Source organism: Euleptes europaea, chromosome 7 (assembly GCF_029931775.1).
Source record: "Euleptes europaea isolate rEulEur1 chromosome 7, rEulEur1.hap1, whole genome shotgun sequence".
NCBI classification, from domain to species: domain Eukaryota; kingdom Metazoa; phylum Chordata; class Lepidosauria; order Squamata; family Sphaerodactylidae; genus Euleptes; species Euleptes europaea.
Window position 1 is genome coordinate 34838593 of NC_079318.1, and position 23592 is coordinate 34862184.

General features: G+C 41.3%; 1 protein-coding gene across 1 annotated transcript in view; it reads left to right on the forward strand.

Annotated features, from left to right (window-relative positions):
- TTC27 (tetratricopeptide repeat domain 27) overlaps positions 1-23592 on the forward strand; it is a 105525-nt gene that overhangs the window by 76145 nt on the left and 5788 nt on the right. Inside the window, exons 13-17 of the mRNA XM_056852662.1 lie at positions 2399-2626; positions 7472-7570; positions 8325-8377; positions 13482-13647; positions 17352-17549. Coding sequence (XP_056708640.1) covers positions 2399-2626; positions 7472-7570; positions 8325-8377; positions 13482-13647; positions 17352-17549 — 744 coding nt within the window. The remainder of the gene's footprint in view (positions 1-2398; positions 2627-7471; positions 7571-8324; positions 8378-13481; positions 13648-17351; positions 17550-23592) is intronic.

The following is a 23592-nucleotide window of genomic DNA, read 5'->3' on the forward strand; positions in this document are numbered from 1 at the left end:
TTACATTTATCAGTAACTGGTGGTGGAGTGTTCATCTATGTAGTCACACATCACTCCCTCTGACCTAAGTATGAGCTCTCATCTCTAGTAACAGCAGTTTCAAACCAGAACAGCTAGGAGAGAAGGGAGGGCATGAAGTGAATTACCTCTCCTCTTTACGTGAATGGAAGGCAAGGAAAAAAAGTGGAAGGGAGGGGGAATGCCTCATGGCTCATCTCTAGAATTTTCAATGTGTGACCTGTGTGTGCGCAGTTCCCACGTGCAACTGCCCGGATGTGAACACATCAGTTACAGGTAAGTGCTATCTTGTTAAGTTGACTTCTCAGGAAGTGAAATATCTAGTAGACTAGATTTTATGTCATTGTTAATTGGCAAAATTAGATTTATATATTCATACTGAAAAAGCCTTTTCAAGTAGAAGATGGGAAGCTGTATATTTGAAAGCACCTCATGGGAGAAACAATGCTTGTGCAGTAACAAATTAGCTTGGAAGAAGGGTGCCTGACATGCTATTTCTTTTTGCCAGGCTATTTCTCAAATTACAAGGAACACTAAATGTGATTTCTCCTCTTCTGCATTTCAAAGTTGTACATTCCTAGGAAAGCTTAACCACTTTGTTCTACGTGGTCTGTAAACTGGTCCTCAGAATTGTTTATGGTGAAGGTACACAGACATCTGCAAAGCTAAAAATATTAAGCTGTAGCACACTAACAAGTGTTCTACTATAATGCATTTAAAATTGGGACCATATGGTACAGTCAGAACCATTAAAACCTTATTTAACTTTGAATCTCAGCACAACTAAAAGTATTTCACAAACCACATTAGTATGGGAGCAGGGCATGGAAAGCCAGCTAAGACATGGTCAGTCCACCATAAATTAATAAAAGGCATCATAAGAACCAAAAAGTCGGGTCTATATCAGAAAAGGGCCCCAGGCCTTCCTTTTTGAACCATTGGCTCCCTTAAAACAGGTGCTTGAGGTCTCTTCTGACATTATCATTGTACTGATGAAATGACTGCAGCTCAAATGTTGGAAGCCCCGGGTCATATAAGAAGCTTGGTGTTATGTCTTGGCTTGTAAGAAGTGTCCCTCCCCATAACTGGGGCAACACCGACATGGGAAGCAGCAGCATGAACTCCTTACGCATACCCCACACCTTCTGATATTATTTGCATAGAATGAGAGAGAACCATGGTGGAACACCTCCTATGCTAACAAAGGTCATGTCAGAAAGAACCTCAGAGCGGAACCATTTCATCGGGTTATAAAGAACATGGAAGGCTCACATTGGGAGCCAGCGTGGTGTAGTGGTTAAAGAGCGGTGGTTTGGAGCGGTGGACTCTCATCTGGAGAACCGGGTTCGATTCCCCACTCTTCCACATAAGCGGCGAAGGCTAATCTGGTGGACTGGGCTGGTTTCCCCACTCCTACACATGAAGCCAGCTGGGTCACCTTTGGCTAGTCACAGTTCTATTAAGAGCTCTCTCAGCCCAATCTATCTCACAGGGTGTCTGTTGGAGGGGAAGGGAAGGTGATTGTAAGCCGGTTTGAGACTTCCTTAAGTGGTAGAGAAAGTCAGCATATAAAAACCAGCTCTCCTCTTCCTCCTCCTCCTCCTCCTCCTCCTTTCTTTCTTTCTTCTATCTTCTATCTTCTCTCCTAAAGGTAATCTAGACCCAGGCTGTTTACAGGTATAAAAGTATCCTTATGAACAGCACCTGGAAGCAGTTTTGCTTCCAATGTAACTCATGAGGGATTGGCATGGTATGGTGTTCAGTGACTTGCTCCTGTTAGACAAGCTAGGTGCAACCTTTCTTATTTTTCAGCCTTTTAAAATTTGGAATGGTGTGGTTGTTTCATTTATTTTAGATGTTGTTAATATCAATAGGGAAACAGCACTTTGTATACCTGTTTGAAGATAATGTACTCTTTGACTCATGACTAGTCCTTTTGGTAAGACGGGAGCAGCAAACAAAAATTGACCCACTTTATTTGGCAGTGAATGATCACATGATTGCAATTAGGTCTTGCATTCAAAATAGTGTGTCCCTTTCTGACTATATGGTTTTGATTCAAATGGCCAATATAATTAGAAGAAAAGAGCAAAAGTCCAGAAGCACCTTAAAGACAAAATTTTTGAGGGTATTGAGCTTTTGTGAGCCACAGCTCACTTCTTCAGATCGTGGCCAACATAATTGTAAGAGATGTTCCTGGGACTGACTTACATCAGCTTTGTCCCTATCTGATGGATAGGATCTGCCGACATATTTGGTAATACAAGCTGGCAGTGGATAACATTCATGTTGCAATTGGGCATGAATGCTGTGTAGAGCTAGGTAAAAGTGGCTTTATCCTGTTTTAGAGATCCTTTCCATGTTTGTCTTTTTTTCACAGGCAGAAGAAATATTGAGGCAAGAAATAGAGAAAAAAGAAACGCCAGGATTATATTGCTTGCTTGGAGATGTTCTTAAGGACCATTTTTATTACGACAAGGCTTGGGAATTGTCAAAGCATCGCAGTGCGAGGGCTCAGCGCTCCAAGGGTCTTCTCCACCTCCGCAACAGCAACTTCAAGGAGTGCATCGAGTGCTTTGAGCGCTCCGTACAGATTAACCCTATGCAGGTAGGCTTATATGATTCCATGTACTGGTTTCTTTTATTTAGGTCTTTATCCTGCATTTTCTGTCACGCTTGGTTTACATGTTGCTCCAATATTCATGGGAAAACAAAACATCAGGGCCAACATTGGCACCCACATTTAATAAATATGCCTAAGACAACCTTCTCCTAGTCATCAGTTTTCCTTAGTGTGGGATACAGAATATACCTTCCTAACTTTGGAGTGAGCATTTCATTTGGAATGCACCACATATACCCTTAGCAGCTACACTTTTTTTTGTTTTGGGTACTGCTAAAAATTAGGGCAACAAGGTACTGCTGCTGAGGGTAGATGGTCAGTCAGTAGCCACAAGGGCTTTGAAAGGCTCTCTAACTACTGCCCCCTATATAGCCACCAGGGGGGAGTTGATTGATTATACACATTCCAGAAGAACGCCTACACCACCAAATGATTTTTAACAAATGTAAAAGCAGGAGAAAAGAGTGTGTTGAGAATATGGCCTGTCCTTTGTAGATACAATGATGCAAATCAGAGGCAATCGATAAGAAATGCAGCAGTTGTTTACAAGGATTTCTAAAAATTACCAATTATTAGTCCCGTTTTATAAACTGGAGCTCCGCAATTTAAAAAGTGTTAAATTACCAATTTGACTTGCATCCCTTCTCAGCTGTCCCCTCTCATGTTGGTAACTTAGATTCAGGGAAAGAGTTCACCATTGGAAACATTCCCTGTATTTTGTATTATGTCAGGCTTTAGGTTTTTTTTTTTTTTTGGCAGTTGTGAATGATTTGCCAGATTCCCTTCCAAATGGCATAATTGTCTACGGAAGTCATGGTTTCTCTCACTCCTCTTTTTCTTTGCAATTATATTTCACTTTTGGGCCCCCTAAAAGCCTCTTCCTGAAAAGGATAAAGATGACTTAAACATCTTTTCTGCTGTTCTATGGAGGTACCTTTTCTTCCGTGACAAAATGCATCTCTTTTCATAGAATTATTCCAGTTCTGTGTCTTGTAATTAGACAGAAGCATAAAAAACCAATAAATTTCTTTTCAGCTGGGAACATCCCACAGCCATTTATCTGGGCTTTAAGATTTAACATCCTGACATGATTCAGTTCTGTGTTTCATGATTGAGTTCTGTGAGTCATGGCCCTTTTCAGCGATGCCAGGCTATGTTGCAACTTGCTTGAAAAAAATAGGCAAAACAAAAATTTTCTTTCTGCAGGATTGGTGGTTACCTAAAGCAACACAGTTCAGAGGCTAGCTCTGAGTGAATGGCTGAACAGTCACTGGGGCTTCCTGCTGCCAGTTGTTTTATATACTGCTGTATTTTTCCCAGATATGTCGTTTTACATCTTTTTTAGATGTGCTTTTCCACAAAGAGATGAGATTAGCAGTAATATATATTAGCTGGCTTAGAGCACAGTCTGATGGAAACCTGTCCCACCCAGAATTTTAATTTAACAGGGTTAAGTTGTGTTCTTTAAGGGTCCTTGTGACAAATATTACCACTTTTCCCAGCACAAATTGTTGATTGGGTACATCTGTGCCATTCATAACTTGCACAATTCATGTATATTTTGAATACTCACAGGCAAAAAGTCTTCTGAGAAGTCTTTGAGAATGTGGATTCATTTCAAGTGTGTTTTCAGAACTGTTGCCTGCAGACATAGCACTGTTAATAATTGGAATGAAAATTGGTTGTTGCTGGACTCAAAATATGGCCCCAGAGCAGATTTTTGTTTTGTATATCATATTTAAATATTATTTTCACCTACACCAGGGGTGGGGAACCTCAGGCCCGGGGGCCATATGCGGCCCCCGAGGACATTTTTTGTGGCCCTCGGGAGCTCCGGGGCCCTGCTGCAGAGGCGGGGCGCAGGGTGGCCCTCCCAGAGAGTGTTCCTGGTGCCATGGCTTACAGCGGTGCTGCGGTGCCCTTTGGACCTCCTCTCGCCGACTGTCGGCTGTTGAGCAGCGAGAGGGAGGGGGAAAGAGGCTGGTGGCTCCCGGCGGCAGAGCATGCATGCAGGAGCCAATCGGGCTTCGGGGGGGGGCCTTTTGTGGACTCTGAGGAGGAGAGGGCATGGAGACTGGGCCCGGTCACGCGGGGCTCTATGCGCCGCCGTGTGTGTGTGGGGGGGGGGCAGGGGAGGCTGGGGCCTGGTCGCGCGGGACTAGCGTGCGTGCGTGCGTGCGTGTCTGTGTGTGTGTGTGGGAAAGACTTTTCTCTCTTTTCTTCCTCTTTTTCTGTCACTTTCTCCTTTTTCTCCCTCTCTTTCTCCCTCTCTTTCTCCCTCTTTCTTTGTCTCCCTCCGTCCTTTTCTTTGTCTCCCTTCGTCCTTTTCTTTCTTTCTCCCTTTCTCTCTCTTTCTCCCTCCCTCCTCCTCTTTCTCTGTTTTCCTTCCTCCCTTGCCGATCGACTGTGGGCTGCGCCCCCCTGGCACATCGTTTGCTCGGGCCCACTGCTGGCTGCCCTTCCGCCTGGGAGGGGGAGTGGGGGCACCCTGCAGGCCTTCTCTGTGTGGCCTCCCCTGGGGTTGCCAACCTCCAGGTGGTGGCTGGAGACCTGGCAATCCTAGCCTCTTCCCCCCCACACCGGGAGATCTACGCCTGGTATGGCCCCTGAATGATGTCATAAATGTGCAAATGGCCCTTGGCAGGAAAAAGGTTCCCCACCCCTGACCTACACATTAGTATATGCTGCAACTGAAGTGGTAAAGTCAATTTATTACAAACCATCTACACTAAAGTACTGGGGAATGTATAAAGCAGTTCAGTGAAGACTTTAACAAATCTCTAGACACTTGTTCAGAGTTAGTTTAAGGTAGGTAGCTGTGTTGGTGTGCAGTAGAAGAGGAAGTCCAGTAGCACCTTCAAGACCAATAAAATTTCTGAAGTTTTAAGTATTCGAGAGTCAAAGTATCTGACAAAGAGAGCTTTGACTTTCGGAAGCTTATAGCGTGGAAATCTTGTTGGTCTTTAAGGTGCTATTGGAATTGAATCTTGCTACATCAGAGTTCAAATTCACAGTTTAGAGTCCTAGTTTCGAATTCTGACATTGGACCTCCCAGGTCCCTGAACCTACTGTAAATATTGTCTTACAAGAAACAGTGTTTACATCTGTTCAGGTAAGGAGCAGAGCAAGTTCTGTGCTTTTTTTGAGACTTACATAAACCTTTAAAATATATATTTTTAAAATATTGTCGAAGGCTTTCACAGTCAGAGTTCATTGGTTCTTGTAGGTTATCCGGGCTGTGTGACCGTGGCCTTGGTATTTTCTTTCCTGACATTTTGCCAGCAGCTGAGGCTGGCATCTTCAGTGTCCTTCAGTGTTACTCCTCTGAAGATGCCTGCCACAGCTGCTGGCGAAACGTCAGGAAAGAAAATACCAAGACCACGGTCACACAGCCCGGATAACCTACAAGAACCAATATATTTTTAAACCTGCACTTTCGTTTGCAGATGGCTGGGGCTTATGTAAGAGCTTAGCAAAATGATGGCAGCATATTTTCTTAAACAAAAAAAAACTTGTGGGGGATTTCTGTTTAGGGTTTCCATTGATCGTGGGTTTGTGTTCTATCCAAGTGTCTTCTTAAAGTCACAATTCCCATTTCTATACAGCTGTGTACTTACACCCTTTGTCTTCCCCCTTTATTCACCAGGAACAAAATCCTATGAAGATCCCGCAGTTGCAATTAAACAACATTATGCTAGACTAGTAAACTCACTTTTACAAGTAACTTCTTCCATTTGAAGAATGTATGCCTTCGACAATGTATGTTTTATTTGCCTTTTTGTGAAGGAGAAGGTGGGTTGGAATTTTTCATGCAGTTTGCCCTCAGGGACACCCTCTCTTCAATTTAGAAGTTGTATACTTCTAAAATGTTTTTATTATTTCTGAATGGAGACCAATATGAAGTCAGGGTAGAAAAATGAGACAATGCAGGGGATCTTTTTTTTTATTGGGATCTTTTTTTATTAGGCCAGATATTTTTTACCTTAAATAGTCAGCCAATGCTTTACACTCTTTTAAAGTAAGTGTACCGTTAAATAGTTATGGCATTCATTTGTGAGGCCTTGTTCACAGGGTCCTTTCTGTCTCCACAATGTACTCCTAAGAGTCTCCAAGGGCTACATTTACATGGAGACTGTCTCGTCATTTGATCAAGATCTCTTTGGATATAGGTGCTTCTTTTCAGCAGTGTTTTCCATTATCATAATCTTTTCACACTCCATGACCAGAGGTATCTCTCCCCCTCCACACACATACACCCCACATTGTATCCTTGGAAAATCATCCTGTGTTACGGAAACAAATTCCAGTGGGGAAGCTCTGTTCATCTATTGCAATGAAAAAGAAAAATTGTGGCATCTTAACAGATTTATTGAAGAATGCGCTTGCATGGGCTAGAGCTACTTTGTTAGAAATGTATTCTCAGAGAATGGGAACATATATGTCAGTGAGACAAATAAAACAAAAATTATGAACAACGGGGTCAAAAGGCAATGAATGTTCACAATGGCAGTAACAGGTGATAGTAGGACAGAGCCAAAAGTCAGCATATACATAAATGAAGTTTAAAAAAAATAACCTAGTTAGGTTGAGCTATTTAACCTCTGTAGGATGTTAAAGAAAGATCATTAAGAGAAGTGTCTCTGTTTATCTCTTGGACAACTAGCTTCCTGATTGTAAACAAAGAATGGTTTGCAAAATTCGTACAAAATGGTGGTTTGCTGAAATTAGGAAAAGTGAAAGGACGTGAAGAAGAGCACACATGAATCTTAGCTTGTTCAGGGTCTGAACCATCTCATTGTAACCTTTTGCCCGGTTATTTCTTCCTTTCAGTTGGGAGTGTGGTTTTCCTTGGGTTGTGCATACTTGGCTTTAGAAGATTATGAAGGTGCAGCCAGAGCATTTCAGCGATGTGTGATGTTGGAGCCTGATGTAAGTACAATAGATCCAATATTATCCAGTTTCCCTTTGGTTAAAACTTCACGAGGATAGAAGCCCCCCCCCCAAAAAAAAACTTTTTCCAGGTGTTCCAGAGGTGTGGTGCAGCCAGTGAAAATGCTCGAGCCTGGACTGTTGTGAATGTGCCTTAGACAAAGTGGTTACTGACAAGAGACTTTGCTGGGAAGGACAAAACTGCCACATGGGATGGTACAGGGAGAGGTGATGCTTCAACTGTTCCTTTTGACGAGTTGTAGTTTGTTTGCTTTGCCTAAAGTCTGGGATTCTCAACATGGGAGGGGAAGGAGCTTACAAGCCAGAGGACAAAGAAGGTTTGTTGTTACCACAAACAAACAGGAATTTGAGTCTAGATAGTCAAGTCACTCAACATGCCACAGTTTCTCCTGCTGCACCGATTTTATACCAGATGACTTCAACAGCGGCAAAAACTGGCTCAGTAACACAGTATTCTAACATGTTCTAATGGGGATGATCCATCCAAAAACAAGAAATGGGACAGTTAAGTATGTGCTTCTAACTCTCCTCTTGAAATTAGTGGCACTTAAACATGTTTACCTTTGGCATGATTTTGCTCACTGATTTGATGCTATAATTTAAATTGTCATTTTTTTTCTTTTTGTAGACAAGATTAATGTTTGCAAACAAAAGTCCAAAATATTTACAGTTTTAAAATATTTCTCTTACGAATGTTAAGTTAATCCTCTTAATATATGTGTTTTGACTGCAGAATGCTGAGGCTTGGAACAATTTATCAACTGCATATATCAGATTAAAGCAGAAGTAAGTACATCAAAGAGATTAGTTACACCTGATCCCAAAGAAAATAAGTCTGGTTTCCTGTCTTCTGCTTTCCAGTGGCTACCCATTGCTGTACATACATGCTACCCTTCTGATCCGATATGATCACCCTGTTTTCCGGGATCCTTATTTAGCCTCCCACCACATAACATTAGAAAGCAAGAGATTATATCACTAAAAAGATTTGAAAATAAAAATTAGCTATTTAGATGTACATGCACAACCCAACACTACAATGTACAATTTATTATGCAGAGTACTATTGAGTCAGTATCAGCTCCCTGAACCCGTATAGCTATAGGGGAGGCTGTGCTCTGGGTTCTGTCCTTGAGGGATGTGACAGTACAAGTGCTCTTCACGGAGCACTCTCCATAATGGGTGCCTAAGGCGTCTCACTGATGACTTTCCAATGCCCAGGATAATCTGGCTTTTCCAAAAAGCTTTTCCTGAGGCTACTCTATATTGTGTTTAATGGCTACATTGTGTTTTAGCTATGGGATTTTTATCTGCCTGAGTTATTACTGTTTACTGTTAAGTGGGAAATGCTCAGTCTACATTCCAGTTCCCAAAAAACAGCAACTATGAGACCATTGCATTAATTTCTCATGCAAGCAAAGTGATGCTTAAAATCTTACGATGACTGTTACTGTATACGGAATGAGAAATGCCAGACGTTCACGCTTCAGAAGGGGAAGACGGACCTTGAAATCATATTGAAAATTTAGGTTGGCTACTGGAGAAGACAAGATAATTTCAGAAGAATGTTGCCCTGTGTTTCATAGATTACAGCAAAGCTTTTGACTGTGCGAGTCATGAAAAACTATGGATGACTTTAAAAGAAATGAGCATGCTACAGCATCTGATTGTTTAGGTGCCCAGCCTATGTTTTGGGCAAGAGGCTACTGTTAGGAAAGAATATGGAGAAACAGAATGGTTTCCAATTGGCAAAGATGTCGGACAAGGATGTATTTTATCTTTCTACCTGTTCAATCTATATTCAGAAAATATCATAAGGAAAGCTGGATTAGATGAAGGTGGAGTTAAAATTGGTGGAAGGAACATTAATAGTTTGAGATATGCAGAAGACATTACTGGCAGAAAATAGTGAAGACTTGAAACGACTACCAATGAAGGTTAAAGCAGGATTACAGCTGAATATCAAGAAGACAAAAGTAATGACTACTGAAGAATTACATGAGTTTACGGTTGATAATGAAGACATTTAAATTGTTGAAGATTTTCTATCCCTTGGCTCCATCATGGGAGACTGCAACCAAGAAAGAAGAAGATTGAGAAGGACAGCCATGAAGGAGCTAGAAAAGACCATTAAGTGTAAGGGTGTTTTGCTGGAAACCAAGATCAAGATAATTTATACTATAGTATTCCCTATTACTGTGTATGGGTGTGAAAGTTGGACAGCTAACAGGAAGAAAGTTGATAGCTTTGAAATGTGTGGGAAAAGAGTTTTATGGATACTGTGGACCGCCAAAAAGACAAATAAATGGGTACTAGATCAAATCAAGCCTGAATTCTTCCTAGAAGCTAAAATGACTAAACTGAGGCTATTGTACTTTGGTCACATTATGAGAAGACTCACTGGAAAAGACAATAATGCTAGGAAAAGTTGAAGGCAACAGGGAAAGAGATGGATTAACTCAATAAAGGAAGGCATTGCCTTCAGTTTTCAAGACCTGAGCAAGGCTGTTAATGATAGGAGGTTTAGGATGTCTTCATTCATTCATTCATTCATATCCTGCCTTTCCTCTTTGTTCAAGGTGGCTTACAATAAATGATGCTTTAAACATCCCCAGCTAAAACCAAATAAAAAATAACAAGCCCGAAGTCCCACCCACCCTTGAAAAGATGCCTGCTGTTCAAACCCCCTCAAAAGCCCTGGCAAACAGGCAGGCCTCATAGAACCTCCTGAAGATCTCCAAGGAAGGGGCAGAGAGCCCGTTCCACAGAGCCAGAGCCTTGATGGAGCTCTGGTTGATGCCAGATGGGCCATTAATTCATAGGGCCACCATAAGTCGGAAGGCACTTGACGGCATATAACACACACACACTGTTGAGCTGATAATGATTGTGAATTGAATGGATTGGATCTGTCATTTCTGTTCTGTTGGCACAAGGAGCGTTCTGCTGGTGGAATACGCATCTATCCCCAGTGTGAAGTTCCTTGTTCCTTTGGGGCAAGCGCTGTTTGAGCCAGAGAGAGGCTCCACCATTAGCAGAATGGATACATTGGGAGGTGTCCCCCTCACTTTCAATCTTTAAGAGGCAGTTGAAGATTGTTTTATTTTTTACTATATTTGGTTAAATTTACTAGCAGGCCTGTGTAGTGATTTTGAATTTTGGATTTTATGTTTTTAGTGTATTTTAATCTTTTATGTGTTTTATGTATGGTAGTAAGGAAGGGAGCTGATAAATGTTTAAATAGAATGAATAACATGATTGAAAGTGGAAATTAAATTTGAAGTCATTGCATTTTAAACATGATATACAAAGATACTCTCTTAAGTATTGTACTTCAGATATTTCAGGGAGAAACAGGAAGTTTATTATTAACTTCATGGAAACAGATAGATATCAGGGTTCATAATAGATTGTTCATTCTCTTCTTTCTTGAATGAGCCATTAATAAATCTTGTAGAGGCAACTGATCTTTTTAGCCCGATATGCTTGTTCAGTGTATATAGTGATGTCTGGTATGAATACTATGATAACGCAGTTCTTTCAGAAGTTCAGTTTCATAAGTAAGTTGAGATAATTTTGGGTTCCTTGGACTGTCCCATTAATCATCTGACAAAAGAATGCAATTTTAAAAAAATGGGGTGAAATCAAAGTTCTCTTTTTTGGAAACGGATGGTTTTAGCTTTGTTTTTCCTTATATCACGGTGAGCCATTTATCTGCTATCTGGAAACAAGCTGAAAATGAGAAAATCAACAGGGACTTCACACAGTTGTGGTCACAGGAAACAAATTGCCAAGAAAGTGCATTGAACCAAAAGCCATAAATAAGTTCGAGAGACACTTAGACATATTTATGGAATACAGAGACTAAAAGATGCAGTTGCTACACATACTGCAAGGAGTAGAAAATAGATGTAAAGAGATAACAAGCTTGTTTGTTCAAGAGTACTTTTTGGAACAAATGTCCTTTTCAGCAACTTTCAAAGCTTATGTAAAAGCTTACACCAAAGTGAACAGAATCAGACTACACCATTAAAGTGCACCAGATTTATTGCACCTTGGAAATAATTTCCTCTTCAGAGTTTTCAGGTTGCCTCTAAAAAGCAGCCGTTAAGGTGGGGGGAGCAATATGCCTTTGGGGCCACAGTCCTGGGGGCTTAAGTCTTTCCCCAGCCTATTTCCCTGATCAAAATTATCAAAATCCACCCACAGCTTTTTATTCCGAAGACAGGCATGATATGGGGAACCTAGGGGGAAAACCGGCCGTGGGGAGCCTTTTTTTCCCATCAGGGAACCCTTGTCCAATAACCATGGCATCACCTTCCCCTACCCTGCAGCTTCTTTTTACAGCCAGAAGATACTCCAAAAATTGCTGCCATGGAACATCAGCGTTGTGTAGCTTAACCCTTAATTTGTATGTAGAGCCTGTGTAAATTCCCAGAACGCCCCATTTTTAAATCAACTGTTAGATCAAATTTTCATTTGGAAGCTGATGGAAAACTTGATTTCTGTGTTCTCTCATTCAGACATGGCCAGCTGTATGTGGTAGGTTACATACCAAGTCAGTTTCAGGACAAATTGAAGTGCTTCCTAATTGGAATAATCTTTTCTTTCTAATTCTCTCTGCCCAGTATCAGTTCGTTTACAGGGGAAGACTTACACTGAAATTTCAGATATCTTGTTGGTTGCCTTCAAACATGGCACTGTATGTTTAACCTATAATGTCTTCATTCACAAGTTCTCTGATGTAAAGCAGTTATATAATTTTACTTGCTCACAGCTGGCTCAAGATATTTATCATTTTATCAAGAAAGACGTACATTTTGTTTTCCCAATTTACTGTTAACAGTGCAATTAAAATGGCAAAGGGAACAGTCTTAACACCTGCACCTAAGAACAAATAGCTCTGCCAATTTTAGGAGGTTCCTAAGCACAGTAAATTTAAAAAGACCAAAACTGTTGTTATCATTTCTGTCTGGAAAAGGCACATGATATGGCAACGAGTTTGGTCCAGAGTTCCATGGCATGAGTGGAAGGGCACGAAGTGGTTCTATTCTTCTTTGATAGTCTATAAAACAAGAGCGTAGTCATTTTCCGTAAGTATTGAATTAAAAGCATTTCTCTTGGAAAAGTTCTCGCAAGAGGAACGTATCCACTCATGCAAATAATAGTGGTTTTGTACTGATATCAGATACTTCAACATTTAGCAAGAAGATTTATTTATTTATTTGCATAAATGGCACTTGCACCGGGGAGCGGAGCAGCAGCTCCACACATGGGTGTTGGCACAGCTGTGGCAGCAGCATACCTCCAGCATGTGTATTTTAGTCAGCTTCCTGAGCCCTTTCGCCCTGGGAATGCCCCCTTTTGCCAGCTCAAACTTACGCCAGCAAAACTGGTGGCACAGCCCGTGGAACTGCATACCGTAGTTTCACGGGCTTCAGGGAATTTTCCTGATCAGCTTGCTGGCTGTGGCGCAGCAAACCGCTCAGGAGGGGGCACAGCTGGGCTGCGGCTGTGCCGTCCCTGCCCGCACCGCAACTACCCCCCTTTTGAGTTGTGCTGTTAGTGATGTAATCTTGACTATATGAAGGCCATGTTGGTGTGAGAGCAACTTTCCTGCACATACCTCACAGAATTACAAAAACAACTCCCATATTGCTGCGGCTGTGGAAGGAGAGGCCTTCATCAATATATTTGTATGGAGAGCACAAGTGAAGCTTACCGTGTGAATTGGGCTGCTGTCCAGAAGGGATGGTTAACATTTGTGTGAATTTAGTATAATGACTGCTAGATGCTGAGATCACATGTTTTCTAACTATATGTTGAATTTTGAAGAAATTCTTTAAAGAAAATTATTTAATGACAATATAAAATGTTTGTTTGTTTTAAGGATCAAAGCATTCCGGACCCTTCAGGAAGCACTCAAGTGTAATTATGAGCACTGGCAGATTTGGGAAAATTATATTCTTACCAGTACAGACATTGGAGAGTTTGCAGAAGCTATTAAAGCTTATCACAGGCTTATGGATTTACAAGAAAAGTACAAAGATATCCAGGTGGGATACGTTTTCGTTTACATTCAGGTGTCCAGTTTGCAAATATCATACTTGGCTTATGAAAACCCCAGTTTGAGTCTTACTTCATTAAATAGGCTGTTCCTCATTTTACAGTGAAGGCTCCAGGAATCTGTTCCACTGTTTAAAAAAAGAAAGAAAAAAAGTTTCAAGCAGGCCTGGTGAAACTTATAAATTCAGCCCCTTCTCAGCCATGTTATTATTGGAAAGTTCATGCAGTAATGGGAGGGTGGACCTGAGGGTCAGTATGCCTTGCCTTTGTATATTAACCAGTTTCAGACCGATTAGAAGAAGAAGAGTTGGTTTTTATATGCTGACGTTCTCTACCACTTAAGGAAGAATCAAACCAGCTTACAATCACCTTCCCTTCCCCCCCCCCACAAGTAGAAACAACTCCTGTCATGCTCTCCTTTTCTCTGAGCCTTGCAGTTTTTACACATGCTGGGAATAGAGGAAAACATGGGAGCAGGAGAGCCATTTCTATTCTGTCTTAAAATGATGAGGAAAACAGCCCAAAAATTTCAGCCTTCAACACACCTTCTCTTGTATGGTTAGTTTGGTGGAACACCAGAGATAGACCAGGGTTTTTTTTGTGGGGGGGTGGGGATTTCATAGTGGGACCAGATGCTTCCCATGAACTGTATTTCAATGAAATGTGTTTCAAGCCTGGCAGTATTAGTACACTCAGCATACATTCAGAAATATTATCTGACTAAATGCACATTTAAATATCCTGGTTTTCCTTTTTCACTTTCAGCAAGTTATTTGACTTAAAACAGTTCTTTTCTGCCACCACAATGTAGTAATTCCATATACTATGCTTGAAACATAGGGCTGCCAACTCTGGCTTGAAAAATTCCTGGAGATTTGGGGGCAGCGCCTGGGAAGGGATAGAGTTTGGGGAAAGGAGTGTGCTGAGCAGGAATGGGATGTCATAGAGTCTAGCCTCCAAGGCTGCCATTCCCTCCAGGGAAACTGATCTCTGTAGTCTGAAGATCAGTTGTGATTCTGGGAGAACCTCTGGTGGGCAACCCTATGTTTCGTGGCTCATGTTTGGAAGTTTTGTAATAGAAGGGCAAAACCAAAATGTGTTTGCTTTTGAATTTCAGTGTTGGCATGCTTTGATGGAAGGTATTTCAAAGCTGAGGAGGAAGCAGAATTAATGGGGCCAGGAGACACCTGTGATTGCTAATAACCATTTCCTTGTTTTTAAGCTTCAACATGGGGAGGCATTTACAGCATGGTACCCTTATAGATTCTTGGCTTGTCATGTGAGAGCTGATCTCTAAAACCATTTTGCCTGCCTGGATTCTCTCAGCTTTGCTGTGAGCGTCAAGGCAGCTTGTGAACATGTTTTGACAGGCTGAATTTTATTCAAAGGAGCTTTGGAACTAGATTAATAACAGCTAAGATGTTTGAAAGTGTAGATTTTTGTTTTTAGTAAATTGGTATGGGGCATACAAAAGAGGGTGGGAAGGAACAAAACTCAAGCAATTGATTTACTTTTTTGCAATGATCAACACAAAAAGAGGGTACATCAAGGAAATGCTAGAAGGACTGACTACTGTGTATACATTTACAAATTTTTGAAAATTTAGTGCATTTCATGATTACCTGCTCTAAAAGGGTATAATATATAATAAATTAAAATATGCCACCATATGGTACAATGGTTGGGAAACTGCATAAATTTGAATGAATTGAAATAAAATTCTAAGTCAAGTTGTGGTTTTGGGCTGGGGGAGTAATCTCAAGTACAGCAGCTGTTTACATTGCATTGTGCAGCTCTATGTTCAGGAGAAAACATCGGAACTTCAAGGGGTAGTAGAAAAAACACTTATGTTAATGTCAAGACTCTTGCCTGTTTATCATATAATGACATTAGAACTGACATATTTTGCTTCTGGTACTACATGCACAATCACATTTTCAGATTTGTATGTGAGCATGTTTGTTTACTGCAATATTAAAGCTGTTGACCTGTACAAGATTTAGGGTTTTACAGAACAAGAGACGGGCAGGGTACAAATAAAATTTAAATAATAATAATGACCTTTTCTGAATCAAAATATGCTTTTCAAGGTTGTCATAATGATAAAAAGGCTTGGAAGAGGCTGTGTTGAGGCATTTGATAATTGTTGACCTCAACAATTATCAGCCAGTCTCCAGCATTCCATATCTGGGCGAAATGTTCAAGTGCTAGCCTAGCACCACTCTAGAAATTCTTGGATAATACTTGGCTATTCCATCTGGCTTCAGGCCTGGCCTTGAGATTGAGCCTGCTGTGGCTGCTCTTCTAGATGACCTACACTGGGAAATAAACATGGGAGGACAGGACAAGTGCGTCCCTGTTAATTCTCTTGGACCTCTCCAGGAGACACAATTGTAAATGGAAGGATGCATTTGGGAGTGCTTCTTTGAGGTGCATCTAATCCTTCCTGGAAGACAGATCACAGCTTCTCTACCTCATGGTGTTTGGATTATGGGGTGTCACAAAGGCTCTGTTTTATAGCCCATGTGACTTAATTTCTGTATGGAGCCTCTGAATGACATTATCCAGAGTTTTGGAGTGAGAGGTCATCCTTTTGGTGCCATCAGTATGCAAACACTTAGCTCTATTGGTCCTTTCCATCTGAATCTAGAGGAGCAATTAAAGATCTAAATCATTTTTTAAGAACAGTGATGATCTAGGTAACTTTCAATAAGATGAAGCTGATAATATCCAGAAAGGACAAAGGGTACTGTTGGTCAAGGATCTGGAATTAGGTATTCAGTTTGTTCTGGACAGGTTTGATCTCCCCCTGAAAAATACAGGCTTTCAGTTTGGGAGTTCTTCGAGATCCAGAGCTGCACCTGAATATCCAGGTGGTAGAAGTAGGCAGGAATATCTTTTTCCAGTTGTGACTGATTTACCAACTGCACACTTTTCTTGTTAGGAGGGTTCTGGCTATGCGTAACCTGATGGCTTCCACATCAGACTACCAGCAGTGTGTGCCCTGTGGCCTTGAATTTGAAATGGGTAAACTACAGAAGTTTAAAGTAGTGGCCTGCATTTTTACTAGTGGACCACTGTGCTCATGTGATGCCAAACTTAAAACAGCCTCCCTAGTTGACTGTTTGCTTTTGGCCTGAATTCTAGTTGCTGGTTCTTACTTTTAAAGACTTCCATGACTTGGAACCCAGATGCTTAAAGGATCATCCCTCCTGGTAGAAAAATTAGTGGTAAAGGCAGGGTAGCCTTGACCTGGATAGCCCAGGCTAGTTTGAATGATCAAACTATTGCCACCTAGTGCAACTTTACCAGAAGCTAAGCAGGATCAACCCTGGCAAGTATTTGGATGGGAGACCTCCAAGGAATACCAAGGTCTTGATGTGGAGGCAGGCAATGCCAAACCACCTCTGAATGTCTCTTGCCTTGAAAACACTACCAGGGGTCACCATAAGTCAGATGTGACTTGTCAGCAAAAGAAAAAGAAAAAAAATATCAACCTGTCCTCTAAACAGCAATCTACTGATCTTTTGAGATTTTTAATCTCAAATTATTTACAGTTAATAGTTTAGAAAAAGGGCACTTTAAATGCATTGCATTTAACAAATGCCCTTTAAAAATGTAGTGACTTGTAATGCGCTCACAGATACAAACATTTTTAAAAATTAATGCATCCAAAATCTGTTCATTCTCTAAGGTGCTTACGATACTGGTGAAGGCAGTAATGGATGGAGTGGACGATCGAAATGGAGAGACGACGACAGGATTGAAGGCAAAGTTACAGGCCCTCTTTGGCAGAGTGACTTCTAGAGTGACAAGTGATGGAGAAATCTGGAAATTATATGCAAGACTCTATGACAGTGGGCAGAGTAATAACTATGAAGATGTTGAAAAGGTAATTCCTATTGGTGGGAGAGGCCTTTTAAGTAGTGAAGAGTGTGGCTGTTACCTATATACCTGAATTTAGTTTTAGAGATTTAGAGATGCTTACTTGTGCCCATTTTGGACTTCATCCCACAGAAAAGTTTGAGGCATTAGAAGAAGAAAGCTTCACCCCCAGAGTCCTGAATGCTCTATGCTGACATACAGCCCATTCCAGGGGGTGGGGGGTAGAAACCATGTGTTTCCTGGTTTCAGGTTGGTATGCCTACAAACCAGAATTAGAAACCACAGTTTGGTCATATAATTTGGCATAAACCGCAGTTTGCCCAAATGAAACATAAACATAAAAAAGCACTAGTTTGTTGTGAACTGAAAAGTTCTTGAGGGGGTCCAAACATATTAGGGTAGTAGGGAGAGGGAATGAGAAACGCATATGCCTAGGCTTATTTATACGAGACCATACCATGAGTCAGTGTTTTAATACCATGAGTGATGTTTTAATAAAAATTTATTCTGAAATTATAATTAAGAAATTGCTGTGCACAGAATTTTAGTTAATGGCACAATCCAGAGAAAGCTACTTAATTAATTTCAGCAAATCTTAGGACAGGAATTAACTCCACCCATGTTTACTTTTTATGTCTGCATAAAATAGAAATTCTGAAACCATGAATTTTCCTCTAAGTTATTTATAAATTGATGTACAAGTTCAGTTTTTCTTTATAGTTCTGGTGCCCAAAGTGTTGTTTTAGAACTGGAGATTTAGATTCTGGAGCTATAGCAACCACCTTCAGTAGAGAAGAATGTTTTGAATGATCAAACTATTGCCACCTAGTGCAACTTTACCATGAAAGCACGGGGGCGGGGGTGGAATCACCAGTTAAGCTGTTCTGCAAGGTCAGTCAGTCTCTTCCTACAACACCACCTGCTGATAAATGTTGCACTAGGCATATAGGGGGGAAGTCAGTTATATGGCACCTCCCTAAAAAAAAAAAAGAAACTTATGGAGAGGCTGGATTCAAGTATGAAGGGTGAGAGTGAGCGGAGGACTGATAAGGAAAGGAAAGATGAGAGCTTTGTAAATATGCCAGTGGAAGATTCTAAAGGGAATGCAGAAGATGAAAAGGGAATAGAGCAAGTAAGATTAGAAAAGCTAGATAGACGTGTACAAAAGGTGAGGGAGGCTGACAGGATATTAGTCAGGAAGGGGAAAAAGGCAAGATAAATTTTTTATTAATTACTGTGCCTTTTTGTTTGCCTATCATGTTTGTTGATTTGCACTTTTAAAATCTTTTATGTAGTATCTTGCATTCTTTTGCATTTCTCTTTCAGAGTAAGCAACAGCTAGTTTTATATGCCCTGTCCATGGAGGCTGTTACAAATTCTTATTGCCCCAATCCTCGGTCTATTAGCTGCTTACAGTCCAAGAGAGACAATGGGATATTTTCCGTTCTCTGGCCAGTTTCCAGGAACATTACAAAGCAACCCCCTCCTCCCCAGCCACCTGTGCAGGTTTGGTGGACTGCATAGTCAGGACAACACTTTCTTCCAACCGTGTCTCTGTTAAGCAAGCCAAAATCAATTTCCTCTTTTTGTGACATCATGGCAAGGCCTCGCCAATTTGATATTGCATGGTATTAGAAAAAAAGGCAGGGAAAGTAGGGGCCTTTGCATCATCATCTCTCAGGATGCTGCATAGATAGGCAGCAAGAATACTTCCAGATACTGGCCATCTTTGAAAATTCCCACCCCCTATATCTTCTAGCTCCCATCTGCACTGAAATAGCACATTCATCGAACATCCGGTTCAATGTAAAGATTGCCCCCAGAACCACGAAGATTCCCCACAAACACCCCACGTTCATAGAATCATAGAGTTGGAAGGGACCACCAGGGTCATCTAGTTCAACCCCCTGCACAATGCAGGAAATTCACAGCTTCCTCCCCCCCCACACCCCCAGTGACCCCTATCCATGCCCAGAAGATGGCCAAGATGCCCTCCCTCTCATGATCTGCCTAAGTTCATAGAATCAGCATTGCTGACAGCATGGCCATCTAGCCTCCGCTTAAAAACTCCAGGGAAGGAGAGCTTACCACCTCCCGAGGAAGCCTGTTCCACTGAGAAACCGCTCTAACTGTTAGAAAATTCTTCCTAATGTCTAGATGGAAACTCTTCTGATTTAATTTTAACCCACTGGTTCTGGTCCGCCCTTATGAGGCAACAGAAAACAACTCTGCACCATTCTCTAGATGACAGCCCTTCAAGTACTTGAAGATGGTTATCATATCCCCTCTCAGTTTTCTCCTTTTCAGGCTAAACATGCTGGTGTCCACAGAGAAGCCACACATTGGCCTGTTAACACACAGATATGCAGTCCAGGGTTAACTGTTGTGATGTGTAGATATTAGCGTTGTCCAATAGATATTGTTCTGTATCTGGCGAGGTTTCCAGGTATGTGACAGGTGTAGCTCTCCCTCGCCAGTTGTGGGAGACCTTCTTGCACTCCTGGCGGGCCATGGCTGGGCTCTGGCTGTGCACCCCAGGTGAAGAGCCACAGGCCAAGAGCCCTTGTTCTCTCGCCACTGATAAGGTGCGAGCCCTTTGAAGCTGGGGAAGCTGCAGTCTGTTCTCACCCTTAGCAATGCAAAAAGACCCAGGAAGCAAAATTGGAGCAAGGAACCCAGTGAATGATTCAAAAAGATGTGAGGCTGAAGCCAAACGGGAGCTGGAAGAGGAGGGGCTGAAGTTGGAACCTGTGACAGTGGACTGCAGACATAGGGCTTCCCTTCCCTTGCAGTTTCTCACTGGTCCTCCATGTTGTACTTGCAAAAATTAAAATGTGTTCCTTCTTATGTTCTTCCTTATGCAATAACACTCTTCTCTATGTACCTTCCTTTGTGTATGGCATTCAATACTGCTAGAGCTGCTAATGACGTATTACTCATTCAGCTGTTGCTAGATGGGCTGCAGTTTCACATGCAAATTTGAAACAGTGCTCTTGCTCTGTTGACAGAAGTATGAAAGTGGTTAGGTGTCATCTGTTGACAGAACCAGTTGTGGGTTTGGATCTCTCATAATCAACACGAAGACCCAAAGTTGTTGGAGGGGTGATGGAGAGTGAAACAGCCATGCCTAAAAGACCTTCTTTCTGCAAAAACCTGCATATGGTTAGGCTGCAATTGTTATAGTAACCATAATAGACAAAAGAGCCATATTTTTATTTACTAGATTTATACCTTGCTACCACCTAGTAAATAACTTTATTAATATCACCATAATGCAACTTTCTCTAATAAGAATAAGTGTCTGACCATTGATCGTGTTGTACCTTCCCCTTGTTTCACCTAGACATTGTTTATAGTCTGCTTTTCTCACTGGGACTCAAGATGGATTACACAGTGTAAGTCAATTAAATCAATAGAATGAAGCATCTAATAAGCAACACAATGGGACTAGGATTTCAGAAATCAAGAATAAGTATTAGACATGAGATATTAAACAATGCAAAGAATGGGCTTACCTAAATAGAAAATAGTGCAGTGAGAGCAACGTAATATATACAGTAAACAGATAGTACATACTACACACAGTGATATTGTCCACAGTCCGTTTATGAAAACACTTTCCTGAAGCATTCTATTATCATATAAAGGCCCTGTGACCTTTATAAAAATTCACTTCTGATCCATTCTGTTTTACATAGTCTGTAGAATGACAGAAGCGTGGGAGCCTTCCTGATCTCCTTAGGCAGGCCATTCCACAAGGTAGGGGCAAATAGGGAGAACGCATGTATACAGGCCACCATTGATCTTACCCATTTGCAGGGTGGTACCTGCAGAAGGCCCTGATTGGATGAGCAAGGCTGTTATGGTGGAGCATAGGAGGAGCGGTGGTCCTGCAGATATGAGGGTACGAGACCATGAAGGGCTTTGTATGCGATAGTCAGAACCCTGGCACGAACCGGGCAATTGATGGGCAGTCAGTGGAGTGTCTACAGAATGGGCGCAATATGCACACTAAATGCTTTCTTTTGTGTATGGAACCCTGGAGAAAAACTGAATTCTGGAAGCTATGGACCTGGCAAAAGCATCTCTAAAAAATAATATACTAAAACATTCACAATCACTAAACAAAAGAAGTACTTTGCTGTTTCTAACCAAAGTACACATAATTTAGTGTACTCTAGGCATCCTCTATAAACTAGCTGATGGCCCTTTTGTCTGCCCACTTATTAAGACACACAAATGCCTCAACTAACAGTGTTTCAGAACACTTTATATTGCAAGCAGTATTGGAATGCGGCTGGGAAGTCAGAGATTTACCCCAGATTTCATTTCTGTAAGGACAACACACAATAGGTATTTTTGCAGTATTCGCTTTCATTTTGCTGAAGACAGCTAGAAAGGCAACAAGAAAGCATTTCATCTTTGCGCTGCAGCCCAAGGTTATCTGATGTCCACTTCAGCTATTAAAGCAAAGCAAAGCAAGCTATCTCATGGCAATTTTTCATAAAAGTCACAGTGTGTGAAAGAAGTATCAGACTCTGAAAATAAGTAATGTTTGTAGCTTACAGAACACTGTAGTGTGTGGTAATGGAAAGAGCTTGTTCAGTTATCTGAAGCCATCTTTCTGTAACAGCTTACTCCCTTCAGAGCGCTTCTAGAAATGTCTGGGTTGTGTTTTTTTTATAATGCTGCTTTATGTGCAGTCTACAGTTCACCTTTTTTTTCCAGAGGAGCAGCATATCATGCAGCCTAAATCCATCATCTTGTCATGAAGCTCTTTCTGGTATTCACCTTGAGGCTGAACTAGGCCTGTCATCAGCCATACGAGTTGGTTCACAGATCTGCTCCCTTCACATATGACTTGTGTATTTGTGGAGGGGGGATTCTGTAATTTCCATGAAAAGGAGCATGTGTGCAAGAAAGGGCTAAAGCCTCCTCCCCCAAATAAAAAGCTCTGTTGTGTTATGCGAAGGTACAAATTGACTTTTCAAAGGGTCAATCCCATTTTTCACTTTACATTTCTTTTCAGGAAGCACCTGAAAACTTGCTAATCTTTATGGTCTTGTCCTAGTTTGTTTTAATGTATATCTTTGACATATGGTTGCTATAATCTTCTGGGTTTTAATATTTAATGTCTAAAATAGAGTGTAAAATGCTGGAATATGAATCATTCTCAGTATATTGTTTTGTACTTGTGTTAACTTTACTTTCTAATGACTTAGTTTCTCACTGCCAGGAACATTACCTCAACTCTTCAGTTTATGATAGCACTGAAAAAGCAGGTGGTAATAACCTTATCATCTTCCTCTGAGGAGTTAGCAGCAGTTCTGATATTTATTAACCATTTTATGTCAGAAAGCGCTCAGAGCAGTGTGTGTGTGTGTGTGTGTGTGTGTGTGTGTGTGTGTGTGTGTGTGTGTGTAAAGTGCTGTCAAGTCATACCTGCCTTTTGGGGGTTTTCATGGCAAGAGACTAACAGAGGTGGTTTGCCAGTGCCTCTCTCCGCATAGCAACGCTGGTATTCCTTGGTGGTCTCCCATCCAGATGCTAACCAGGGCTGAGCCTGCTTAGCTACTGAGATCTAACGAGATCAGACTATCCCATGCTGCCTTCCTTTCAGCTGGAGCAGTGTACAACATAAAAAAAACTACCAACCAACTTGTACTTGAAACTGTACTTAAAATGTTAAAGCGAACGCATGCAAGGCAGCTGACCAATTAGCTAAGGGAGATCTGTTGTAGGAACCCACAGTGTCATAAGTATGTTTGGTGAGGACCTGCACAAAGGCTTTCTTGGGAGTCACTCCTGTTCTGTGGTATCTGATGAAGGTAGCCTTGACTCTCGAAGGTTTATACCTTGGAGATCTTGGTTTTTAAGATGCTACTATACTTGAATCTTGCTCTTCTACTGGAGAGCAACAGAAGTACCCATCTGAAACTATCTTGTTCTCTGGAACTCCTTACCTTTTTGTAAATGCCCCCCCCCTTACTACAAGCCTTGCAGTGCCCATTAAAGTTGTTCTTGAATTCCAGAAGGGATTTTTATCTGAA